The sequence below is a fragment of the Megalops cyprinoides genome, chromosome 3, assembly GCF_013368585.1.
Source record: "Megalops cyprinoides isolate fMegCyp1 chromosome 3, fMegCyp1.pri, whole genome shotgun sequence".
NCBI lineage: Eukaryota > Metazoa > Chordata > Actinopteri > Elopiformes > Megalopidae > Megalops > Megalops cyprinoides.
The window spans coordinates 52,110,469-52,126,178 of NC_050585.1; the positions used below are offsets into that span (position 1 = coordinate 52,110,469).

The following is a 15,710-nucleotide window of genomic DNA, read 5'->3' on the forward strand; positions in this document are numbered from 1 at the left end:
TCCACACCAGAGTCAAACAGAGCACGCAATTAGCGTGAGTGTGTGTGTGTGTGTGTGTGTGTGTGTGTGTGTGTGTGTGTGTGTGTGTGAGAGTGTGTGTGAGTGTGTGTGTGTGCGCGTTTGTTTGAATGTGTATGTTTTGTGTTTGTGTATGTGTGTGTGTGTGTGTGTGAGAGAGAGAGAGAGAGAGAGAGAGAGAGAGAGAGAATGTGAGTGTGAGTGTGTGTGAGAGTGAGAGTGTGTGTGTTTATATGCGAGTGTGTGAGTATGAGTGTGTGTGTGTGTGTATTGGTGTGTGTGTGTGTATTGATGTGTGTGTGTATTTTTGTATTGATGTGTGCGTATGTGTGTATTGATGTGTGTGTGTATTGATGTGTGTGTGTGTGTGTGTGAGTGTAAGTGTGTGAGAGTGTGGTGTGTGTAACTGGGCAGTGACAAGATGTAAATGAGACTGTGCAAGAGGGGATCAGACCTGCTTTATTCATGAATTTATTACATTATTATTATTATTGTTATTATTATTATTGTTATATTACGCTTCCTGCAGTAATCTACAGGCAGGGGAGTGTGGAACAATCAATGTACGTGCTGTACTGATACTATATGTGCTGTACATGTGCTGTACTGATACTATATGTGCTGTACATGTGCTGTACTGATACTATATGTGCTGTACATGTGCTGTACTGATACTATATGTGCTATACTGATGACTTACCAGGGCAAACAAGCAATGAAATGCAGAATAACTCTGCTTATATGTGCCTGTCACACTCCTTCAACGTTTTAATGTATTAACAGCATAGCCGACAGTCTCACACTGAGAATATCTATTATGCAAAGTGGGAAAAACTGATCCCCAGACAAAGACTTTTGCAAAAAATGCAAATGATGCCCATGCCGATTACACGGGACTCTACATTTCTATCAAAGTGACCTCTCTGGAGAGACGTAGAGCTCTAATGTAACAGCATGTATCAGGAGGTCTCTTCCACAACAGCTAACATTAAGCCATTCTATTCTTTTTTATAGTTGTTTCTCTTACCACCTGATCCAGGGGCCCTTTACGTAGTTTACACTTTAGATTTAATCCACTTGCACAGCTGGATACTTACTAAAGCCCCAGATTAAAACAGCACTAGCCCAAATCTGGAATACGCTTGGAGCTAGAGCTTTTACTGTCTGAGCCACCCATGAGCCTCTCTGATCCTTAACCAGCCCATCACACTGCTGTCACCGAAGAGGGCTGCGCAAGCTTCCTGTTTCAAACAAGGACAGCCTCGACAGGCCTTAATGAAATATACAGGATTTCATGTGGTAATAACTTTAGATTTTTCATTGTAGAGCAGGCAGCAATACTGTGCTGAAAAAAATGGCCTGGCCATGAAACTTTTTTGCACACATGCACTTCAGCAATCATGTGCCAAAATAACACAGCAGCACAGCTATACACATCCACACTATGCCAGCTTGCTGTGCGGTTTCATCATCTGAGAGCATCTTTATCGATGAACGCACTCCTGTGATTCTGATACACAGACAAACGTTTTAAAAATAATTTTTCCCTTTCAGATAACAAAGCCTGCAGCAAGACTGAGGCAAAAAAGCAATGAGGAAAAGAACAAATTAAACATAGTAAAGGAAGTGAGCTGGCGTAACACGGCCGTGTGTCGCGCTTTACACGCCGTTCCCGACAGCCATGCCGCTGCGCAGACTCAGCCTGAACGCCGAAGCGCGTGCAGAACCCGCCGCGTCGCTGCCGCCGCGTCGCTGCCGCCGCGCACACTCTTCCCCTCCTCTTAAATCCGCATTTACATCTGACGCTCGGCGGACGCTCGAACCCGGAGCCACACGCAAAGTAAGAGCACAAAACGCATGCGTAATAAAGCAGAAAACGCGGTACACAGAGATCCTAGCCGAGCACGTCTGAACACGCATCACTACATTACACGGTGATGTAAGAGTGCTATCATGCATCCATAAGCGCTTCAGCATGTTCATAGGAGCAATGCAATATACCCTATAGTACAACCAAGACAGCACAGGTAAGGGCAAGATTGGAGTTACAGTGAGAGCACATTCAATTCCATTTATAGAGCTGAATATTTTTAGCAAAGCAATTCAGGTGAAGTACCTTGCTGAAGGGTACAAGGGCAACACCCCACTTGGGAACTCAGCCTCTAATTTCTGGGTTTCAAGCCACACTGCTGCTCATTACCGCTACACCACACTGCTGCTCCTTACCACCACACCACACTGCTGCTCCTTACCGCTACACCACACTGCTGCTCTTTACCACTATACCACACTGCTACTCCTTACCACTACACCACACTGCTGCTCCTTACCACTACACCACACTGCTGCTCCTTAACCACTACACCACACTCCTGCCCTGCTCTTTACCACTAAACCACACTGCTGCTCCTTACCGCTATACCACACTGCTGCTCTTTACCGCTTTATCACACTGCTGCTCCTTACCACTATACCACCCTGCTGCACCTTACCACTACACCACACTGCTGCTCCTTACCACTATACCACACTGCTGCCCTGCTCCTTACCACCACACCACACTGCTGCTCCTTACCGCTACACCACACTGCTACTCCTTACCGCTACACCACACTGCTGCTCCTTACCGCTACACCACACTGCTACTCCTTACCGCTACACCACACTGCTGCACCTTACCGCTACACCACACTGCTACTCCTTACCGCTATACCACACTGCTGCCCTGCTCCTTACCGCTACACCACACTGCTGCTCCTTACCGCTACACCACACTGCTGCCCTGCTCGTTACCACTACACAACACTGCTGCTCCTTACCGCTATACCACACTGCTGCCCTGCACCTTACCACTACACCACACTGCTGCTCCTTACCGCTACACCACACTGCTGCCCTGCTCCTTACCGCTACACCACACTGCTGCCCTGCTCCTTACCGCTACACCACACCGCTGCTCCTTACCGCTACACCACACTGCTGCCCTGCTCCTTACCGCTACACCACACTGCTGCTCCTTACCGCTACACCACACCGCTGCTCCTTACCGCTACACCACACTGCTGCTCCTTACCGCTACACCACACTGCTGCCCTGCTCCTTACCGCTACACCACACTGCTGCTCCTTACCGCTACACCACACCGCTGCTCCTTACTGCTACACCACACTGCTGCTCCTTACCGCTACACCACACTGCTGCCCTGCTCCTTACCGCTACACCACACTGCTGCTCCTTACCGCTACACCACACTGCTGCCCTGCTCCTTACCGCTACACCACACTGCTGCTCCTTACCGCTACACCACACCGCTGCTCCTTACCGCTACACCACACTGCTGCTCCTTACCGCTACACCACACTGCTGCCCTGCTCCTTACCGCTACACCACACTGCTGCTCCTTACCGCTACACCACACCGCTGCTCCTTACTGCTACACCACACTGCTGCTCCTTACCGCTACACCACACTGCTGCCCTGCTCCTTACCGCTACACCACACTGCTGCTCCTTACCGCTACACCACACTGCTGCCCTGCTCCTTACCGCTACACCACACTGCTGCTCCTTACCGCTACACCACACTGCTGCCCACTGCGCTCAGAGGTTGTGGTGTGGGTGGTGAAAACCCTCTCTGTGCACTCTGGCATCTCAGACAGCATAGGGAGCTACCCAAGCGTGTACAGTCAATATGCTCCCGATGTAGGAGAGATTGAGCTGGAGAGAGAGCGCATCCATTCTGCCAGGTATTTGAGCAGAGAATACATCCCCATGGCCAGCTATCAGAGCAGAGAGCTCCATCACACTGCCAGCTATCAGAGCAGAGAGCTCCATCACACTGCCAGCTATCAGAGCAGAGAGCTCGGCCACACTGCCAGCTATCAGAGCAGAGAGCTCGGCCACACTGCCAGCTATCAGAGCAGAGAGCTCTGTCACACTGCCAGCTATCAGAGCAGAGAGCTCTGTCACACTGCCAGCTATCAGAGCAGAGAGAGTGCCCACACTGCCAGGTATCAGAGCAGAGAGAGTGCCCACACTGCCAGCTATCAGAGCAGAGAGAGTGCCCACACTGCCAGGTATCAGAGCAGAGAGTGTGTGTATGCTTTCAGGCATCAGAGCAAGGAGAACATCCTCATTACCAGCTGTCAGAGTACAGAGCAAATCCCCACTGCCAGGTATCAGAGCAGAGAGTGTGTGTATGCTTTCAGGCATCAGAGCAAGGAGAACATCCTCATTACCAGCTGTCAGAGTACAGAGCAAATCCCCACTGCCAGGTATCAGAGCAGAGAGTGTGTGTATGCTTTCAGGTATCAGAGCACATCCAGTCTGCCGGAGAGCATCTGTATGCTACAGAGGTGGGCCTGGGCTATAAGTGAGGTTCTGAGAAAAAGTGTTTCCATATCAGTCAACGAGGAAAGTTCTTCCTGTCCATCAGGTAACTGGCTGACCCCCCACCCCCACCTCCCAGGCAGGTTTGACTCCTTCAACTGACTGGAGTCCAAGATGTCTCAATGACCTCACATCAATGCCATCACCTCCTCTGCCACCCTGTAGAAGAGGTTCCTGCCCCTTCTACACCCCTGAACGTACACTCTCTCTGAACACCAGCCTACCCCCCCCCCCCCTCCCTGGAGCATGCTCAGAGCGCAGGTCACATGGATTGTTAGCCGGGAGGGGGGATGTGTGTGTCAAAAGCCCTCACTCTCACTCCCACTCTCTCCCTCGCTCCTTCTCTCCTCCCATCTCTCCCTCTCTCTCTCCCCTTTCTATCCTCTTCCTCTGTCTTCCTCTGCCTCTCCCTCTCTCCCTCTCTCCCTCTCTCCATCTCTCCATCTCTCCCTCTCTCCGTCTCTCCCTCTCTCCCTCTCTCCATCTCTCCCTCTCTCCATCTCTCCCTCTCTCCCTCTCTCCCTCTCTCCATCTCTCTGTCTCCATCTCACCTCCAGAACCGTGGGAGCTTCATTATATAAGAGACGTGTGTGCAGTGAAACGGCGCTGCAAAGCAATGCTTTAATAATTCAGCCGCGCAGCTAAATAAAGCCTATGAGTCCATATCAAACACGCGGCTCCCCAGCAGACCGTTTACCCTCTCTCACTCTCACAGGCCTGTCACATGACCAGCACACTTCAGCCACACTGCCTCAGACCGGACAACCGGGCAAATCAATACACGCGCACACACGCACACACACAGAGTAATCATTAGGAAACCCCTGATATAGTACCATCTATTTATTACAGGCTAAACCTCTGATGCAGTAATAGTATCTAATCATTACAAGCCAAACCTCTGACACAGTAACAGCATCTATTCATTACAAGCCAAACCCCTGATACAGTAACAGCATCCAATCACTACAGGCCAAACCCCGATACCCCATATGGAATATTAAAAATAGGCAGGTCACTAACATGTTCCAGCCATAACCATTTCTGTCACTGTGTGATCTAACAAGCTGAGCAAAAAGCCATTTATACTCCCAATTCAAACAGGTGAGATTCAATCAGGTTAAAACACATGAAAACGCTTTAGCTCACAATGACTGAAAAACTAAGTACATCATCAGTAATCACTTGTAATCACTAACTTAAACCCCATTGCTTTTTTTCATTAAAACTAATATGATTTCATGTGAAGCACTCAAATGGAGAAATACCACATTAATACGCAACTAAGTGAAAATGACTGGGCTGAGGGTGGGTGAAGCTTGCTTAAATCGGTGCGCTCGCTAATCTTTCAAAAACAGCCGGAAAGAGTTTCATGATGACAGTGAAATGGAGGTGAATTCTTCTGCGTCGCTCGTTGGTGGCAGCGGTGCGGTGCGGTGGTCACTGAGCCGGGCTGTTAACCAAGAGGTTACACGGTTCATTTCCCAGGTGGGGTGCTATCACTGAACCCTTCGGCAGGGCACTTAACCTGCCCTGCTTCCGCACATGTCCAGCTGTGTCAATACAGGGTGTGTAAAACGTAATCTCTGCGAGTCGCCCTGATGAGGGCATATCAGCCAAGCAAAGGTGCACCGCAGCGCAATAACGGCGACGGCCACATCTCTTGTGAATGCAGAGGACAGCATGGGGATTTTTTCCGTTTTGTAAAAGGCATGCTTTGCTGTCTTACTTTACACAGAGAGAAGTGTGTCTTTTACACTGGAGGCTGGGTTTCAGTTGGGAAAATTTCAAAGTGTTTGACCCCAGGTCAAAGGTCAAAGATCAACGTTCACTTGTATCTGTTCGTTTTAATTTCGCTACACCTGTCACATTTTGTTCCCATACCAGAGTCGATTATTCTGGGATGGTTCCAAAGGTTAGCTTGTCAGCCTTCCTATGGCTCCCTGCACTGGTAGGGTGGAATACGCAAAAGGATATAACTGGCTGATGTTAAAGACGGCAGGGCGGTTGTAGAGGACATCACTGACTAATATAAAATGCGACTGCACACATCGTCCCAATGGTGTGCAGGGTACGCCAGCGGTTCAGCAAACCTCTACAGTTATACACCAATCCATTGCAGGTGCAGTGAGTTTACAGGTACTTAGTACTGCGTTCTGCAAGACTCTTAACAGGCTACTGTCAAGCAGGAAGAACAAAAACTCCTAATACATACTATGCAAACTGAAACTCAACAAAGTAGCATTTTATATGAAGAGAGAATCCATGACAGCTACAAGAAACACACCACAGAGAGAGACTTGGTAATATTTAAGCTACAACAGAGACAGGGAAAACAGAGACAGTGTGTATACAGAGGGCTGAACCATCCTGCCCAGAAGGATCCCCTCACCCCTGGCTACATTGTCCAGTCGAGCTCCCTGCACCGGTCGGGCCCTTGGTGGCAGCGTTTGCTCTGCACAGTACACGAGGCCACACCAGCCCAGCACAGATAATGTCCTAGAATTACGCTCGGAAAGTAGGCCGGCCGATCTCCCCAGAGCGTCCCGGTCCCCCAGAGGTATCGGGGTACAGGGGAGCCGGCACAGCAGCAAAACCATGACTTTTCTTCTTCAGGATAACCAGCCAGGTCTGTCAGAACTCCTCGTTCCCCCACAAATACCCTTCCTAACCACCCCTACCCCATTCCATTTATATATACACATATACACCTGCTACTCGTATTACTTCCAGTTTATTGTATGTGTAGTATTTCAATGCGTTTTGGATTCAGTGATCTGGTGACTGTGCTGTATAGTAGTATACTTGACTTCCCTTGTCTAGACAGGTTAGCTTGTGGTAGAGCTTGAATAGTGTTACACACTCACTCGTCTAGGGATGTTGTTTAGCCTGGTCTGGCGCTGTTGCTCATTCATCTTGAAGGGATACACTTATTTTGTGTTGGAAGTCATTGTGAATAAGAGCATCTGCTGAATGAATGTAATGTAACATAATGTAATGTAATGCAATAGATTTGAGGAGGCTACACAGCATATACATTCAGTGCCTATACTCAAAAAATAACAGCAAAGCACTGATTGGGACTCAAACCAGCAACCTTATGGTCATAGCTGCTGTTACCTTAACACTTCCACCACACAACCCATTCCACCTCATATCTACTCTCAACCCCACCTCGACTTCAACCACCACGGCCCGGCTCATATACCCACCAGCTACACTGGCCCCAGCCTGGTTTCAGATATGACTGCTCTCACTGCCCCACCAAGCCCATGAGGAACCACTGCTGCTAAGCTACTGCAATGGCAAGGGATGCTGGCATTTCAAATAATTTGATATCTGAATATTACATGGTTCCCAAGACTGAAATTGAATTTGAATAATCAAGCCACACTCTTCCCCCCTGGCACTGTATGAAACTCAAGCTCTAGCTCTTTGTATAAATAATGACTTACTGCAAAAGCAATAATTGCGAATTACAGGATTCTGGCCGACATTTGTCAAAAATGAGTTATTAACAGACGAATTCTGTTTATTATATTATGTCCTGATGCTGTAGAATAGCTTAAACACCTGAAATTATATTTCTTAAACATTCTAAAACTTCCACAGATGTAGTATAAAAGTACACAACATGATAACATACATACACTTCCTAGGCATGGTATTTCAAAACAACCTTATCTGTAGATTGAACCCTATAATTCTAAACTCTCAAAACAATCTAAATTCATGCATATTTTAAATGCAATATAATGTTGAGAAGGAATACAACTCCAGAGTGAGTTTTTCTTCACGTTATGAAGAAAACGAAATGCAAATAATAACTGCTCTGTTCTGCTTCAGCTCTTAATAACTGCTCTCTCCTGCTTCAGCTTTTAATAACTGCAATCTTCTGCTTCAGCTCTTAATAACTGCTGTTGCTTGTTGTTGCTGTTATTGCTGTTGGTCATTGTGAGAAGAGCAAGCTGTTTTATATGATGTCCTACCACATCTACCTGTGAGGAGTTCTGTTGGAGGGTCTCCTGCCCTTTTGGATTTGCCGTCTCACACATGCATGATACAGCTGATATACAAAGTGGAAAACATCGTGGAATCCATGTCTCCTGTGAGGTGGTCTTTCAGTGTGGCGAAAACCAGATAATCTAACTGACCGTGATCATTTGATTGAAGAGGAAGGGTGAAGTGGTCACATGGGTGGAAGTTGTCCGTGTTTGGGCCTGTATGCACGTGAGTCTCCACGCACGCGTGCGTTGTGTGCGTCTCTGCATGCGTGTGCATGCACATGTATGTCCACACGCATGTGTGTGCCAATTCATGTGTGCTTCTCCTCACGCATGTACGCACATCTGTTCTCATGTGTGCATGTCCATATGTGTGCCTGCCTGTATATGTCAATGTATGTGTCAGATCTGCGTGTCTGCCTGCACGTGCGTGCCCACGTGAGTGCACGTGTCCACGCACGTGTCCCTTGGGCGTCTCAGGCCCAGGATTGGCTGCACAGCGTGGTGGCCCCCTGAAGAGCCGTGTGGAGAGCTCTGAAAGAACATGCCCTCTGTTTGCAGATGAACATCTCCACACAAACAGCAGCAGCAACAAACGGGACTCTCCCGACCGCTCGGCCTCCTGGGAAACACCCTCGACCCCCTGCACCCCCAGGCCGACGACAGGCTCCAATGAACAGCAGGCTAAAAGGACACCCTGACCTGATAACCCAGCATGCAGAGGAGCTGGAGGGGGTAGAGCAACTATGTAAGCTGAGGAAACAGCCATTCTGTGGGAAGGAAGCTCCCATCACTAGGGGGCGCCACAGAGCACACCACCCTTTATTGGAATGCTGCTTGAGTGTGTGCTTTGCCTCCACGGTATCTGTGTGGGTCATTCATGTGTGAGGACAGGATGGCACAAGCATGTTCAGAGAAGGGCATCTTACAGAAATATGCGCTTACTTCCCAAAACGAGTCTGCTTCAGCGATTACCTCCTCACCTTGACGGCAGAGTTCATCAAATCAGACAAGACCTACTAGCTTTCTGTTCACCTCACATTCCCAAAGAGGAGCACTGGCTGATGTAACCGTGGTGATGACAACTGATTAATATGCAGTGAGAGTAAAGACTGCTGATTGGTCACTGGTGTGAGTACAGGCATGGTGATTTATCTATGGCTGCTTATTTGTCAGTGGTGAGTCATGTGACCTGTGAGTCATGTGTCATGTGACCTCACTGTGTCCCACAGTCATTGCTCAGATCCTCCAGCACATGGAAGTGGTTGCTGTGATACGTATTCACACATACAGGTTGAGTCCCATGTTGGAAGACACAACAGCTGTCTCCTGTGAATCAGAGCAGCTTGGTTACTTTAGCACTACTTTACCACCACTTAAAACTTCTGCTCTGTATGAACTTTTCATGTGTTTAAAAATCACTGTCTATTTTTCTCCTGTTCAGAAGGATCACAGGGTTAAAGACGTTCTCTAAACATGGAGGCATGCAAGTTCCGCCTGTCCTACAGCCCCGCACTGATCCCAGCCGACAGAGGGGTAACCTCCTGTCCTAGCCTCAGTGCAACTTCACCGAAAAACCCCTGTGTTCTGTAGACAAAAGCAGCTGCATTACCAAAATTAGGCTGTGTGCGGTAACGCCTGACAAATCCCTATCTATACCACTGTCCCCACAGGCCAAATCTGCTGAGAGACAGGAAGAGGGAGGGAGAGGGAGAGGGAGAGAGAGATGAGAGAGAGAGAGAGAGAGAGAGAGAGAGAGAGAGAGAAAGACAGAGAAAGGGAGAGAGAGGGAGAGGGAGAGGGAGAGAGACAGAGGGAGAGGGAGAGGGAGAAAAAGACAGACAGAGAGAGGGAGAGAGACAGAGAGAGAGAGAGAGAGAAAGACAGAGAAAGGGAGAGAGAGGGAGAGGGAGAGGGAGAGAAAGACAGAGAAAGACGGAGAGAGAGAGAAAGAGAGAGAGAGAGACGGGAGAGAAAGAGACAGACAGTGAGAGAGAGTGAAAAAGGGAGAGCGAGGGAGAGAGAGATAGAGACAGACAGACAGAGAAGGAGAAAGAGAGAGAAAGGGAGAGAGAAGGAGAGAAAGGGAGGGAGGGAAAGGCTGATTTGAAAGTGAGAAACAAACTAAGAGAGAGTGGCAGACACTAAACGAGCCCTTGCTCAGTTTGTTAAAGATGGTCATCATCACAGGAGTGCAATCCCAGCATGCTTTGGGAGAAATGAGCATATTCCCTGCTGCTGGTGGGTGAGAGGGGTAGCATGGGAAGGAAAGGATAAGAACCTCTCTTTGCAGGTGCCAAAAACACACACACTCTTTACTGTACTGTAGATAACATATACTCCATACTGTAATGCACACAATGTACAAACTGTACTGTACTATTCTGACAACACACACTCCATACATTGAGGATGCCTAATCAACACTCATAAAAACACTCCATACTGTACTGTAAATAACATACTCCATACCCTACAGTACACAGAACACACTGTACAGTACAGGACGTATAAATTCATACCCTACTATACTCATAATAAACTCTGTGCCGTACTGCTTCGATAACACTCTATTGCAGGCGATGGACGATCCACACTGTACAATACACAAAACTGCTCTGCGCTGTGAACATGTGACGGAGTGCCGTCACTACGGTTGAGTATGCACTCTGACTGCCATACCAGCGAGCCTGGCTCTTTGGCGTCGCGGTCAAAGTCGCATGTTTGGTACCCCGTAGACCCGGGTTTGAGGCTGGGTGGGGTGACTGCTCTCGCCCTTTGCTACAGAACAACAGACAACATAAACTCCGTGTAAAACTGTTCTAAACACATGAAACACAACTACTGCACCATCCCGTACCAACAACACTGTTTTCTGTCTCCACAACCCACACAGAGCTATGAACACATCGGCCACTGCAGTGCAATAAATAATAATAATAAACAGTCTGTGACATACAAGCACTTCACTCTGTATGACACACACAAAAGACAAGTATTCTGTTCAGTCTCAGCCCATAGTATTGCACACCCAGCTCAGACTCTACTAAGCACCTTCTCCCTACACCCTGCACAGTACAGGACTGAACAAAGATGCTCTATTGTATGTCACACAACTCCTGCTCAGTGATACAAACATGTACATCAAGCACACTGTGCTGTATACCACACCAGCCCTGCAATATGCATCACTGTGGACTGCACACTCTGCTATGGTGCTATCACATGTGGACACGCATGCGCGCACACACACACACATACACGCACACACAAACACACGCGCCTCAAGCCTCACTGTTTTACAGAGACACCGAATCCTCATCGCATTTCACAGCCATAGCTACCACTCAACTCAAAATCAAACGTCAAACAAGCTCAGGAGAAAATCCTCACAGCCCTACACTCCCAGATTCACTCCTGGTGACTTTACAAGCAAGTTAAACAGAGTTTAAAAATATCATTCATTCCAAGGGCAGCATCTCCTCTGAACACCCACTGAAGAACACGGTTCTCAGACTGAAATTAAAGTGATTACAGAAGTGCTATAAAGGACATTGTTCAAGCCTTTTAATGGCCGGCAGGCAGGCACTCAGGCACACAAACTCCGAACCCTCCAGGCTGTATTCAGCGTATTTCATCATATCTGAATGGCTCCAATTGTATGAATTATCTGTGCGCCGCCTCAAGCTAGAGTTCCCGATTGGGACCGGAATGTGCCCATTCATTCATAACTGCTCACTGTTTTCCCTCGGTGGAGCTCACCTCTCCTGCTTCTCCTTCACGGCACACGCAATGAAATCATGTTTAAACGCCGCTGCCTTCCACGTGACCAGGACGCTGCAGCGCACAGTAGCTCAGCGGCTCGGCCTGTCTCCGGGAAAATCCCCCTCCGCTGTGCTGAAACTCCTGCTGCCCGTCGGCTTTCTGTGCTGGAACAGCGTGCTGCTGGCGGGTGGCCTTCACATGCAGTCAGAACGCAGCACACACCTACAGGGGTTTCCACTGACCACTTTCTCCTGCGGTCGGGGAACGCTTTCTAACAGTGTTTCCCCCATCTGTCTCCTTTCCTATGTTTTCTGTTTTCTTTTTTTTTCAGTTGTGGAAAACATACTCTGTCCAGCATCGCATTGCAATGCCACTGGGGGAGCGTGTTATAACAAACACATTTCTGATTGATTGATCGATTGATCGATTGATTAAGTGATTGACAACATGAAATCCTGACAGGACAGCTCTGCTCACAGGCTAACTGCAAGTTGTATTGATGCGTCATTTTGTAGGAAGAACATCCTCTGCTGCAAGAGGCAGTTAATGCACTTGTGATTTAATGCACTTGTGTCTCTACCAGCTAGCTTGTGCCTTGTCTGATCAACTATTCAGCACTTACATTATTGTGACTGCTTATATCTCTTTTGCTTGTGTTGTACTCTACCTCACTTGTGAGTCACTTTGAAATAAAAGCGTCTGCCAAATGAATAAATGTAACATAATGTAATGCAAAGTTAGGGCATGCTGTATCAGCTCTAGGATGCTTTAAGCAGCCTTCCTAAGTTTCCTCACAGATGGACTGTGATAACCTCACAGAGATGCCACAGTGTTGTAGCTGCCCCGCACACAGAACGCAAGCAAGCTTTGGAAAAAAAAAAACATTCCAGAGCCAAGCGAAAGTGAAGAGCCAGCCCTGTTCTTGCTCAGTAAAACAAAGGGAATCAGTAATGGCCCTGGGAATAAGGCAAAGACTTGAGGCAATGTGGCATTGTGGGTAAAGACGTAGGCTTGTAAGTGGAAGGTGGCAGCTTCTCTTCCCAGGTGGGACACTGCTGATGTACCTTTGAGCTAGGTACATGAGCTCTGTTGCTTTGGGAAATATCCTGTTGTATGTTGGGATAGCACCTGCGAGCTGTGAAAATTGCCCTCAACAGCTGAACAGCAATGAATGCTGTTCTCATGGTAATATGACAAATAGTACAAACACCATGGTAGTATGACAAGAAGTGCAATTTACTGTTCTGAACCCACCTTATACCCCTCAACAATTCTAGCATAAACACAGGCACACTAAAATACTTTGGGAAAATATACCTACACAACACCAACATGTTTGTGAGGCCCAAACTGCTAACACTGTAAAATCAAAATCTAAATACTTTAAAATGAGTAGCTAGTGATGCCTATGCCCACAGTTTATGACTGCAATCTATTCATCAACATCTTTCACAGTGGGAATGGTTTGTTTTCACACGTCTGCTGAAGATACATCGCAGAGGAAATCATTTAAAAATGATAATCTGACACTGATCAGATCCCACAACGAAATGATCAGGAAGCAGTTCGGCGAAATTTCCCTGAGAAGTATTTGACTGGGTCTCGCCTGTCACAGGAGCGGGGATCACCCCTTGAAAATTGCAACCCAGGAACATGAAAGATACATGTACGGATCAGATTTCGATGACAGCTCCGAACAAAACCACTTTTATCTCTCTGACCCGGATCGATCGCGTATTGATGTCTATCCCTTTTGCTAAATGGCTAATTCGTGCAGCCTTTCACGGCCACAGAAAGCCCAGAAAAAGATACCGTGGGCATAGGGATCCCACATCTAGCCTTAGATCGCGGATATCTTTATACTGCAAACATTTTACAGAGCGTGCTCTCCGAATGAACCCTCGTCAGAACCAATCCCATGTGTTCGCATTATTTATAGCGTATCTGTACTTCAAGCATGAACCTCAGTTGCGGACTTTTCTATGACAACCACTTAAAAATCTACCCTTCCTCTGATTGCAACTGACTCACGGAAATAAAAATAATAACAATGATTCCATCTCGAATTCTACCTTTCGCTGTCATTGGCATGATCTATAACCAGAAGGCGAAACACCCCCGCCCCCCGTCTCCCCCCGTCTCCCCCCGTCTGTCTCCGCGCTGTGCATTCGGTACCGCCATGCGTAGTCACAATGCGCTCACTCCGGCACTCCGTGCCCGCGGAACGCTGCTGCATCACCGCCTGGCGCAGCAGCCGCAAAGACACCCGAACCAACTCCGCTGCAACCCGGCGCTGAACGAGTCCAATCGAACCGAGAGGTGACAGTCACATACGTACGGCTATAGGCTGCCGCGACAGTAACCTCTACCTCGAAGGATCCCCCTCCAAAATCAAAACACACCGCTAATTCAAAAAAGGCAGCCCGTTGGCATCCCGTGCCCACATAAAGCCCCAGTACGGGGGTGTAAAATGCTCAATTAAAGCGATACAAATACAAAAAATGAGTCGTTTTCCAGGAAAAATAAATAAATAAATCAGCATCCGCGGAAGACAATATTGCCAATGCAGAAACAAGCCACCGAGTGTCACGAGCATAAAAGACGACTGTCGCATAAATAAATACAACCACTACAGCTGTCTGATAAATTGACTCTGTATAAATAAACGAAGTATAAAAAGATGCACCTACATTTAACCACCCGTTCGGAGGCGTTCAAGACCATGTCAACGTTAGACATCTTCATGGGCAGTTGCGGTCTCGAGAAAAACAAAAAAGGCGCTTTTTAGTCCCCCAGCAGACGCGGCTGTTTATTCTTGGCGTGTTTTCGCTGATGCGAGATGCGGTTGGTGCAGTAGCATCACTCGGTGCGCTCCGTGCTCTCTCACCGCTGAGGCTGGGGATGTCTGGCTGCTGCCCGGAGAGGAAGGATGCGGGGCTGCTGCCGTGCTGTGCTGGGTTGCCGTGTGGGGGAGGATGGATAGAGAGAGAGAGAGAGAATCTGGAAGGGGAGGGGAGGGGAGGAGGGAGAGGGATGCTCAATTCAGGAGATCCTTGCTGCGCTGCACCACCCCGACATGGCGAAGGGGGAACTCCCACGCAATCGCTTCCAGGGACTGCCTCATACCGCCATCAGGTGGAGGCAAAGCCGGGGTTTCCCGGCTGCACACGCCATGTTTTGCTGTCGCACGCTGCTCTGCTCTCCCTGTCTGCGGCAGGCGCGCGGGACCCACACAACAGCGCGCGATGGGCGGTCAAAAAGGCTGTGTTAACGCACGGCCTGGTGTTTGTGGCGCTGCAAATATCTCTCTGAAACTCCACATTGGTTACATCTTGTATGGTACTTGTTTTGGGTACCCCCTTAAACTTAACTGCATAGTCATTTGAATTTGTGACTAAAAAAAAATGATGCTTGTTTGTACCCGGCAACACCATGACCCTCAGGAGTGCAACGGTGGCATCTCTGCTGAGATGTGAACCTGCAGCGTGCGTGCCCTGAGGTCAGCCGGGAAACCGCTGATTGGCACGTAAAACCC

At 48.3% G+C, this 15,710-nt stretch overlaps 1 protein-coding gene across 2 annotated transcripts in view; it reads right to left on the minus strand.

Annotated features, from left to right (window-relative positions):
• Positions 1–15,250, minus strand: part of ppp3ca (protein phosphatase 3, catalytic subunit, alpha isozyme) — a 46,847-nt gene extending 31,597 nt beyond the window's left edge. For both annotated transcript variants that reach the window (XM_036525209.1, XM_036525208.1), the window contains exon 1: positions 14,866–15,250. In XM_036525209.1, the coding sequence (XP_036381102.1) occupies positions 14,866–14,920 (55 nt within the window). In that variant the 5' untranslated portion in view covers positions 14,921–15,250. The remainder of the gene's footprint in view (positions 1–14,865) is intronic.
• Positions 15,251–15,710: the final 460 nt, after the last annotated feature.